General features: G+C 39.6%; 1 protein-coding gene across 7 annotated transcripts in view; it reads right to left on the bottom strand.

Moving 5' to 3' along the window:
* Window positions 1-11,975, bottom strand: part of Cep126 (centrosomal protein 126) — a 48,990-nt gene extending 37,015 nt beyond the window's left edge. For 4 of the 7 annotated variants that reach the window (XM_087561646.1, XM_087561644.1, XM_087561645.1 and 1 more), the window contains exons 1-2: window positions 11,624-11,975; window positions 7,862-7,981 (exon numbers count right to left, since the gene is read on the bottom strand). In XM_087561646.1, coding sequence (XP_087417772.1) covers window positions 7,862-7,981; window positions 11,624-11,736 — 233 coding nt within the window. In that variant the 5' untranslated portion in view covers window positions 11,737-11,975. Of the gene's footprint in view, window positions 1-7,861; window positions 8,037-10,717 lie in introns of all 7 variants that reach the window. The other 3 variants (XM_087561648.1, XM_087561647.1, XM_087561649.1) reach the window with 3 other exon arrangements.
* Window positions 11,976-12,007: the final 32 nt, after the last annotated feature.

The raw sequence follows: 12,007 nt of genomic DNA on the forward strand, positions 1-12,007 counted from the left end.
AGACAAAGTTACAAATATCTGCCCAATAATGTCCAGTTTTAAAAAGTATTATTATTGTGTGTGTATATGTGTGTGGGGGTTCTAGGAGGTCATACTCAGGTTTTAGGCTTGTGAGACAAACATCTTTACCTACTAAGCTAGCTTGTCTGCCCCAGGTCTTCACTTTTCCCAACTTTCCCCTTTATTTATAATTGCCTCTAGGCACTTTATTTTATTTTCTCTATTTTAGTTATACTACTTTAAACAGTTACATTTTGTTCTTGCAAAATGTGTTTGCATTACTCCAGAAGTATTTGATAAGAAGCAGGACTGCACTGCCAGCCTGACCAGGATAGGAAGTATTCCAAGGCACCACTCTGTTGTGTAGGAACTTGGGGGAACAGCTGGATGAACTCTTTGAAGGATCTTCCTGCTCGGGTTACCTCGGGCCACTGTGAAAGGCCTGCCTTGTCATCTAGAGAGCTACCGCATTGGGGGACAGAGCTTTAGGTTTTCAAGGGATGGCTCCCAGTCATCCATAATGGGATCTGAGGCCCGGTTCTGTCATGCAGGCGTACATGCAAATAAAGCACTCATACACATAAATAAATCTTAAAAAAGAGGTAAATATCTTTAAAAAATACATTTCTATACACATTACTATATAATGAACAATCCAAAAAAAGATGTTAAGAAAGCATGCGCGCACGCCAGTGCTGCTGTTTACAGATTCCAGCCATTCTCTTCTATGATTATGTAGCTCCTCTTTAAAGATTCTGGTCCTGTCACTCTCATAACCGATGGACCGCTATGACAGTAATGCTGTGTGATTTCTCAAACTACATTTGAAGTTTTACAGCATTTAACCTGCTGCTTGAGAACATTTACTTAAGGAAATTCCAGGATGCAAACATTGTTTTTGATGATCTTAAGATCACCATGTTGAGATGCAGCCAGGTTAGCTAAAGAGAGATAGCGAAAGGCAGTTCTCTGGTTAGTTTCCAGCAATATTGGTTAATCGAGCCCTAGCACAAAGCATGTATGTGTCTGAAGAAGCATAATGAATTTCAAGTTCAACAGAACCTTTAGATCACCACAGATAAAACAAGAACCACAGAAGAAATCTGAGTGTAACAGCATTCTTGAAGGGAGAATTAACAGTTATGTCAGTCAACACGGACTACCAGAATACACTGTTTATGTTAGCAAGTCTTAGGGGGCAGAGCATTCGTTAGACAGTAGCCAATGAGCCATTAGTAAGTCCAAGCTGATCGTTTTTAACACTTAGCTGTTACTTATTTGGTTTGGTAATAAAGATGTAATACAAATTATTTACTTTTTTAAAAAAAAGATTTATTTACTTATTTCATATATGTGAATATACTGTCACTGTCTTCAGACACACCCGAAGAAGGCATGGGATCTCATTACAGATGGTTGTGAGCCACCATGTGGTTGCTAGGAATTGAACTCAGGACCTCTGGAAGAACAGTCAGTGCTCTTAACCGTTGGGCCATCTCTCCACCTCTATTTATTACTTTTGTTTAATTTGTTCTTGCTTTCGGAGAGGAATTCTCATTATGTACCCTGGCTGGCTTGGAACTTGCTATGTGATCTGTCTAGCTTAGGACTCACAGTGATCTGCCCACTGCACCTGGTCCTATTTATTTCTTTAGACACTTAAAAATGAAAACACATTAGTTCTAGGTGACATTCTGATTAAAACAAACAACACTAATTGGAAAGCCATATTTCATTTCTCCCTGGAGACATGACATTTAAGTTAGAGAGGGGACAGTCATGAAAATTATGGAGAAAGGAAGTGCTCTAGCAGAAGCAACAGCAAGCAAATGCTCAGTTAGGAAAAGAGACAAAACAGAGTTCCTGCATAAGTAAGCTGAGAAACACAGCCAATTTAGTAATGAGGAATGGTAGATTCCGAAGTTAAGAGGTGATATGCTCCTTGCTACAATATAAAGTTATTCTAGTAGCAAAAATGCCATCTTTACTACTTTATACCGTTCAACAGTGGTCCTGTTTTCTATATTAAAATGTGCCCAGAAAAACATTTCACATCCAAGACTACAGAATCTATAGTTTGAACTAAATGTGTCAAATTAAAACACTGGCAGAATATGTCTGGCCAGCAAGTCAATGCATGTTCTCTTGAGCTCTGTGATAGGCCTGATGATGAAGTCTAAATGTCAGTACAGCAATGCTTTCACTACAGTTTTCTCCTTGCTCCACCAGGAGCTGCAGATTTCTTTTATTTGGTGATATGCCAGGAGTTCAGACCAATGGAGTGGGAATAACGGTGGTGAAAGCAAGAGAGAAGGCTTCACCACCTCAGTAGACTTTAGACTCGGAAGAGTGTGCTATCATTACCCACTGCCCTGGGCTGGACGTTTTTCAGAAGACACAGTGTGCCTTGGTGACTTTCATAGGAGACCCTATGAAAGGCTCAACATATGCAGTTCTGTCTCACAGAATACATGGAGCACCTTAGCTCAAAGTGAGCGACCTCATTCAATACAGTCATATGCCAAAGCTGTTTGCTCTGCTTTCCCAGGAGTCTACCACTGTGCAGTATCATTTACTCCTGCTGGAAGTATTCCTAGGAACAAAAGGCGTGCCATGGTGACAGTTTTCTGTAGCAACATAATAAGCAGTGGCAGTCAGAGTACTTGAGGCCCCAAGAGATAGTATATGGATTGGAAAGGCTGCCTTGTAATGCTTTTCTTTTTCCTGGACAAAACCCTATTCAGATGTGGATGGTTACACCTTTCAAATTCTATACTTTAAAACTCAACCATATTTTGAGGTGTTAGAAATGAAAAACTAGGGATAAAAATGAAATTGGAAAAAATATTTTTCAAGGGTTAAATATATCAAATGGTGAGGAAAGAAAGTCAAGAAGCTGTCTTGAGTTTTCTACATGTGAAAAGGCTCACGTTTCACATTACCAGTCCTGTTCTTAAAATCGAAATTTATTTGAAATCCCTAAATCTATACTGAAATTCCTATCTTTTCAATGGGATTTCTTTCACTTGGCTGAAAAAACAAACAAAAAGATATTGGTGAAGAAAACATCCAAATACAGAACACACACGTTCTAATTTATCAGAAAGATTAAGTATATAATACAAAGATAAAATGAGTACTGCATTTTTCTAAAAGCTGTGATGTCAGTCAAAAAATAAGAGTCTATCAGTTAACTAAAGGTCATAGCTTTTAATCCTAAGAGTAAGATCTTTAAATCCTAGTTACATTTATTCTTAGGCTCAATTCTAGCAAACAAGTCTATGTACTAGACAGTGGCAGTGAGCCACTCTGGAAAAAAGGCTATAGGTATGTAGAGGCCATACATATGAGTCAGTAATGTACTCCTTGCCATGTATTCCAGAAAAATAAAAGCTTATGTTTATATGTAAACTATACATGAATTTCCAGTTTCTAGCCATACCACCCCACCAGAAATGACTCCGATGTCTATCACTGTTAAGAAAAACAGTTTAAAAAAACCTCAGTGTAGGGCTGGGGATGTGGCTCAATGGTAGACTCAATAGTAGAAGTATTGCAATAAACAAAACTACTGCCAATAACCCAAACAACCCAGCTATACCTCCCCTGTGCATACACCCAAAACATGCTCCAACATACAGCAAAGACACATGCTCCACTATGTTCATAGCAGCCTTATTTATAATAGCCAGAAGCTGGAAAGAACCCAGATGCCTTCAACAGAGAAATGGATTAAAAAAAAATATGGTACATCTACACAATGGAGTACTACTCAGCTATCAAAAACAATGACTTCATGAAATTCATAGGCAAATGGATGGAACTGGAAAATATCATCCTGAGTCCTCACTTAGGATGTGGTTACTCAACCACAGAAAAACACACTTGGTATGTTCTCACTGATAAGTGGATATTAGCCAAAAAGCTCGAATTACCCAAGATGCAATCCACAGACCACAGGAAGCTCAAGAAGAAGGATGACCAAAATGCGGATGCTCCCACTCCCTCTTAAAAGGGGGAAAAATATCCATAGGAGGGGATATGGAAGCAAAGTTTAGAGCAGCAACTCAAGGAATGGCCTGACCCACATGTGGCCCATATATATACAGCCACCAAAACTAGATAAGACTGATGAAGCTGAAAAATGCATGCTGAAAGGGACTGGATATAGATCTCTCCTGAGAGACACATCCAGAGCATGTCCAATACAGAGGTCAATGCTGGCAGCAAACCACCGAACTGAGAACAAGACCCCCTTGGGGGGAATTAGAGGAATTATTGAAAGAGTTGAAGGAGCTTGCGACCCCATAAAAACAACAATGCCAACCAACCAGAGCTTCCAGGGACTAAACCACTACCGAAAGACTATACATGAACTGACCCAGGGCTCCAACTGCATATGTAGCAGAGAATAGTCTTGTTGGGGCACCGGGGGAAGGGGAAGCCCTTGGTCCTGTCAAGATTGAACCTCCAGTGCAGGGGAATATGGGGGGGGGTAGTAAGGGGGATATATAGGGGAAATACCCATATGGAGGAGGGGTAGGGGAGGAAATGGGGGCTTATGGACAGAAAACCGGGAAGGGAATAACATTTGAAATATAAATAAAGAAATATATCTAATAAAAAATAAGGGGCTGGGGATTTAGCTCAGTGGTAGAGCGCTTACCTAGGAAGCGCAAGGCCCTGGGTTCGGTCCCCAGCTCCAAAAAAAAGAACCAAAAAAAAAAATTAAAAACACCCCAAACAAACAAACAAACAAACAAACAAACAAACAAACCAAAGCTCCTCCTAACCACCATCACTACCACCAGCAGCAGCAATAACCACCTCTTAACAACTTGAACCCAACATGTTTCTGGTACATATGTATTATGGAGTACTACTCAGCAATAACAGTGAATACCACAGAACTGTTCTGAGAGGGAAAAACATAACTCCCCAAGGTTGCATATTATAATTTTATTTGTTTAACAGTATAAAAAAATGGACAGAACAAAACAAAACAAAACAAAACTGGAATGAAGACCAATAGATCAGGGGGTAGGAAGGGTTGTAGCTATGAAAGTGACATGAGTGACCTTTGTGAATTGGCCATGTGAATGTCACTATTCTGTTTTTGATATCATACTATAATTTTGTAAAAAGCTGTCATTGGAAGAAACTGGGTTAAAGACATGGAAAACTCACATTTGTTAATAAATTTGTAATTACTTCATAAGAAAGTGTTGAGTACATCTTTAAGTATCTTACATTATTGTCATAAGCAAAGACCGGTTGTATTTTCCATTTCAGCATTTTAAATCACTCAAGTTAAAACTGTATTACTTCAGTTTAAAGAAAAAATCAAATTTCAAAAGTTAGAGTGAATAGTGGAGAAGTTATAAAATCTTCCATAGAAGAATTCACCCATGTTACCTGTCAGAGGCCACTTACTGTTCACTGCATGTGTGCATGAGCACACACCAGGGAATAAGTGGATGTGGAAAAAGAGAAGACAAGAAGAGGCAGTAAAGTAGAACAGCCCTGTACAATCGGCACAGCCATGGAGCAGGGCAGGAGGTCTCAAGCCATGCCAGTCCATCTAAGGTCCAGGGCTAAATTCCCTGTACTAATGTGTACAAAGGCTTAAAATGTGAAGTTATTCTAGAAAGGTTTACACTAAGTATTCAAGTTCCCCTAATCTAGAACAACTCTGACAGCTCTCTTTCCACATGACCTTGACTTCTGCCTTTATCTGCTCTTCTCAAGCCCGCACCCATGCTCGCCCACTGCCGTAGTCTAATCGTCTCCACTTCTTTATGGCTCTGCTCAAGCCCGCACCCATGCTCGCTCACTGCCGTGCTCTAATCGTCTCCACTTCTTTATGGCTCTGCTCAAGCCCGCACCCATGCTCGCTCACTGCCGTGCTCTAATCGTCTCCACTTCTTTATGGCTCTGCTCAAGCCCGTACCCATGCTCGCTCACTGCCGTGCTCTAATCGTCTCCACTTCTTTATGGCTCTGCTCAAGCCCGCACCCATGCTCGCTCACTGCCGTGCTCTAATCGTCTCCACTTCTTTTGTCTGTTTTGTTTTCATCATCTGCTGCTTCTTTGGTAGAATGAGCGAAGATATAAGTTTGATCTTTGAACATCTCTAATTTTGTTTCTTTATTACAACCTAAAGATATGTCTTTATAATCTACCTTGGGCAAATTCTCTTTACTTTCTTTAGATTGGTATACATATTATTTCATAAACTATCTCCTGTCATCTGATACTCATCCACATTTTCCCACATAACACCCACAAGCATCTTCTGTCCCATTTTATGTTAGACTTTTCTTCTATTCTGCTTACATAAAGCACAGTTCCTTTCATGGTCCTTGGCTAACATGAGGCTAACTATTCTTCCAAGAATCCTTTCTGTCCTATAGTCCATGAGATGCACTTCTGTCCTACTTCATAGGAGATTCAACCACTCTTAGCTTTAATCACTCTTAGCTTTCATTATTACATTATTAATGATTTGAGAGTAAAAATCATCTTTTCTTTTTTTATTCACTTGGCTATTTTATTTATTTACATTCAAATGATGTCCCCCTTCCCTGTCTTCCCTCTATAGCTCTCCCATCCCATCCTCCCTCCCCTTTGCCTCTAAGAGGGTGCTCTTCCACCCACCCACCCATTTCTACCTCATCCCTCTAGCATCCCCTTACATGTCTTTTATTTTTAATTTTCTAGAATATGAATTTTTTAGAGATTCTTAATCTAGGGCATGTTAAACAGTTCAAGATAACTTCCCAAGATAACTGAAAAAATGGTAGGTATTTTTCCTCTGTCCAAAGGGAAAAATACCAAATACTAAAAAAAAACCCTACAATCCTCTGACTTTACCTTGAGTAGATAGCATAACTAGATAAAATCTATAATCATCTTTCCTTACTCTTGTCATGTGCCTTGTAAGGTCTTCAGGAGTCAAAATGTAACAGAAAAAAACAGAAACATACAAACAAAACCAAAATAAACTTCATTAACTTTTAACATTGTTAGAGAAAGAAAGGATTAAGCTCAGCAAAAATACAAGGTCAGAAAAAGAAGTTACAGGTAAACAATTTTGTATTCCCAAATGGGATTTGCAGCACATGCCCAACGAAGACGTTTAACAAGCTCCAGGGATCTTCTACTACCGGAGATGACAGAGCATGGAGAAGGCTGTAACAACACATTTTAAATAACGGGTAACCACTCTGCCTAAAAAGGTTGAGTAAAATCCTTTTATCAGGTGCTAGACATCACCCAGCGGTGAAGAACACTCGCTGAAGACTGGAGACACGGTGGCTCACAACTCTCTAACTTCAGTTTCAGGGACGCTCTTTCTGCTCTCTGTGAGGGCCAGGCACGCTTACGTGGGTCCAGACAAACACTCATACACACTAAATACAAAACCACTATCTGTAAAAGTCTCTAACTAAAATCCTGTAACTGATTAAGAAGGTTGGATACTTTTCATTTTACTTCATTTTAGTTTATAGTCTCCACAGACAGCTTTTCTTGGTAATGATTTATATCCGTATTCATCTCTCCCCTCTTTTTATAATTGAATGCAAGAGGGTAGCAGATAAAAATTATATAAGATGAATGGTAAGTTAAAGTCAAATTATAGTCTGTTTGTAGTTAAACTTCTTATTCTGTACCAAGAAAACACTGTGACGGCCACAATCCATAAACTGGAAATAAATTAACAAAGTTATGAGAACATTGATCATTCGTTCTAGCAATAAACATGGCCACGGCTCAAGTATGAACTACCTCAAAGTAGAGAAACTACTAACTTAGAGTGACATAGAGTTTCTACATTTCTGAATAAAATACAATTACTTACTTTCTTCTCCGGTTTGACTCCATGAAATATTTACGTGCTCGATTCCGGCATAGTTTTTGTTGCTGTAGTAGTATCTGGCGTTCTTCTTCTAAATTTTTCTCGAGATGGATTTTCGTATCTCTAGTGATGCCATTTAGTTAAGAACAGCAGTTTACATATTTACTGCATGACAAGACTGTATAATTAGAGCCTCATATTAATAACATCAAAATGCTCTTGTGGGACAACTAATCCGTGTACACAATAGTTAGTACAAATGTGAGATCTACAAACACACACATGCACACACACACACATATTTAGACTTGGTATATGGATTTATGGTATCTTAACTTTCCATGAGGAGAAAATAAATTATTTTTATAAATCACAAACTTAGATAGTGAAAACACATATTTTTGTTCATTATACAGATATTTGGATAGCTACTAGTAAGGTGTCCTTTTTAGGTTTATATGTAAGGAAATGAAAGATTTTAATAACACAAAATGAGTAGATGAATTAAATGTTTCAATGGACCCTTTAGTCTACAGTATGACATTTATATGAAAATATAAGCAATAAATTATAATGTTTGTCAACATAGTCTTTCTTTCCAAAGATCCCTGTTGATGGCTTATGAAAAGACACAAGGACAGCCAGATATTATTATGTGTTTATAAAAATTTTCTGGAGGAACTTGAGTATTTTGGTGATCCTAATAATTTGAAGTTTACGTATAACTAGCCATTCCTTAATCTGTACTGACAAGATTAATTGGCTTTCCCAATTTGTGTTTTGACTGTTTTCAAATTTATCACAATATTTTTATATTTTTCATGATTTTGAAATTTAATAAAGGATCAATTACTACTTAATCTCACAACGCTACAATTCTTTAATATAGCTCCTTATTTACGGTAACCCCTCCAATAATAAAATTATTTTTGTTCTACTCCATAACTGTAATTTTTCTACTGTTGTGAATTATAAATATCTGATATGCAGGATGTCTGATTTGCAACCTCTGTGAAAGGGTCATTTGGCCCCCAAAGGAAGGACAACTCATAGGCTGAGAGCCACTGACTTAACTGTCACTGCACCTGAGATCCAGGTATGAGTGAGAGTACAGCAAAGCTACAAATTATAGAGCACAAATACTTGTCTATTTTATAGGAAACTGCTGGTTAAAGTTTTCCTCACGAGCTGACAGTCAAAGTTGGTTTGGATAATGTAGACTTAAAACAAATACTTACAGTAATGTTAGGGTATTATGATTATGATTAACACATTTGTCAAAATGTGTTAATTTCAAGGGCTTATAGTATTTTTGTGTCAATATTATAAAGAAACTATTATCTATTTCAGAATAATCAAATGTATATGAACTCTTATCTGAGCCTTACCAAGGGAGCTTGTTTTTTAACAGTTTTGTCATTTTTATAAAGTTTCTTCCTCCACAGGCTAGAGTTCATTTTGCCTTCATTTCAACTAGAATTCAGTACCACATCAATATGAACTCAAAGACACACATGTTTTTAAAGGTGTTTTCTGAAGGATTTGTAAACATGTTAAAAGGGGAGGAAATATGGTTTTGAACAGTATAGAACCAAGTTTAGCTATATCTTTTTCTTCTCTAGTTGAAAGCTTTATTAGGGTCAGACTTCAAGAAGATGGTTAGCTTTTCAAAGTCACAAGTCATCAGTAGAGAAAAATACAGCTTTCTCCTTTCAGGAGAACACTGTAGGAAAGACAAGCTTAAGTTACTTTGGATCAAATGACAAGGACAGGGGACAATGCATCACATGAGAACTATTTTCTTCAATATGTTTAAATTTTATCCCAAGAACATACAGAAAGATTACAAGTGTAATGTCCTGACATGTATATATTTCTAAATTATCTAGACAACCCTACTACATATAAACTCTAGTTCCTGTATTAGCATATATACTATATAGCATATATAGTACTATATTATGATCTTGCTTATTACACATAAAGAATGTTTCTGCCCAGCATCTGACGAATGGTATTGAAGTTAAGTTTTTACATAGATGCTTAATATTTTTGTATGTATTATCAAAACAACTCACCCTAACATCTACTGTAAAGAAATATAATTTTTATATAGCTAACATTACAAAATAAAGAATACTATGGTCATTTATGTCCTCATTTAGTCTTTCTCCAATTAGGTTATCAACACAAGTAACTATCATACAATGTATTCTCCTTGCCAGATCTAGTCAAACCTCTTCCTACTGCCTCCACTTAAAAACTCTCTCAGTCTCTTAGAACTTAACTACAGCGGTACTTATAAATTTTGTCTCCTTACTCCTACTTGCTCTGTTCAATGTTCTTATCACATAAATTAAAAATGGTATCATTAATGAAAATAATAGAAGATCAATGCTTTGTCAACGAGCCATTTCCTTGTATCCTGATTTAGAGACAAATTAGGACAAGGTAGTAAGAGTTCATTCAGTGTATAAGAAGATACAGTGCCTTTAATCCCAGCACTCCAGAAGTAGAGGCAAGCATCTCTATGAATTCAAGTCCAGCCTGGTCTACAGATCAAGTTCTGGGACAGCCAGGGATACACACACACACCCCTCAAACCAAACCAACTAACCAACCAAAACAACGTCAAAAATGAAGAGTTGAATTCAAAAGACAGTAGCATTCACTCTAGAGCACACTCTGAGAAGACAGTTTGTGGCAGCAGCAAGAGGAAAAGGCAAGACAAGAAGACAAGAGCTAGCAGCTGCTACTGCAGGCTACTGTCCGGAAGAATGAAGAAAGACCCAGGGATAGAAGCTTGGGGATGAGTCCCTGGGGACAGAGTGTTTTGGCATTAATGGAACCCTAACATACCTGCATCCTTAGAACCCAGAGGAAGGTCAGCGGGAGAGGAGACCCTCGGTGAAAACTGATGATTTGCTGTTAAAACTGTAAGAGCATATCCTAGCAGAGGTGGGACTAAGGGGCTAAGGAAGTGGAGGGAGGGTGGTAGTGGTGGAAGGGACCCACGTTTGAGGAAAGAGAAGGGACTCCATTTCCTGAGAAAAACAGTTGAGCAAACATCATCCTCACCACCAGCCAGTCTTCTGAGAATACCAAGGGTAAATTCTAATATAATAATGTTCTCTGGAAGAAAAAAAAACTGCTTTATGTACTTAAAAAAAAAAAGCTTATTGTCATTTTCACAATGTTACCAACAGTAACATCAAATGGGAGTTCAACGATTTCTTAGGGAAAAAATCAGAAATAATCCAGATTATCAAGGTTCAGGTCCCCTGCTTTCTTCCCTTCCTCTGTTTGACAAGAGTGGGCAGAATTGAAGACAAAATGATCACAACACGCTAGGGTTCTGCAGCCCTAGGAGGGGTGTGCGGCTAACAACTAAAACGGAACAGCCCAAGATTTTAGCCTCTGGGCAATTTTTCTTTCTAAGGAGCCTGAATAAGACTTACGTCTCTGTAAGTAAAGGGTAAAAACGCTGTAATTCTAAAACGCGAATCTTCGCTCATCCAATACAGGACCGGTGTATTTTAAAATCTACAAAAATCTGACAGCCAAGTCCAAGTAAGGGTGTGCGAAGCCGGGGAAAGAGGTCACAAACAAAAGTCGACCAAGTGTAACTTCAGGTCGGGGGTGGAGTAGGGTAGGGTGGGTGACAGCTGCTAAAGCAAATATCCGCACTGAAAATGACTTGCCAGTTTTCATGCCCCTGCGTGCGTGCTCCCGGAGCGGGGAGGGGGAAGGGCGTGGAAAGGATACAGGTAGGCGCCGGGTCGCGGTCGCCCGCCGCTGTCCCGGGCGCCAAGCGCGTCCCGGGGTCCGGCGCCCAGGCCCGCGCCTGCGCTCTGGGCTCCGGGCCTGCCCGCCAGCATCCTTCACCTAAGTGCCGCCCGCATGGCCGCTCGGCCTTCCTGGTCCTCTCCTCGGCGCTCCGGGCCGCGCGTCTCCAAGGCCCCGCGTCACGGGCGTCGCAGGCTCGGCTGCAGCAGTCCTAGCTTCGCAGCGGCCCCGGCGACTGTGGCGATGGCAGCGGCGAGGGAGGCGACCTCGCGGGGCGACGGCGGAGGTAGCGGCCGCGACCCCGCCGCAGCCATCTTGACAACCAACCGACGCCGCGTCCTTCGCGACGGAAACCAGGCGGAA

The sequence above is a fragment of the Rattus norvegicus genome, chromosome 8 (assembly GCF_021556685.1).
Source record: "Rattus norvegicus strain SHRSP/BbbUtx chromosome 8, alternate assembly SHRSP_T2T, whole genome shotgun sequence".
NCBI lineage: Eukaryota > Metazoa > Chordata > Mammalia > Rodentia > Muridae > Rattus > Rattus norvegicus.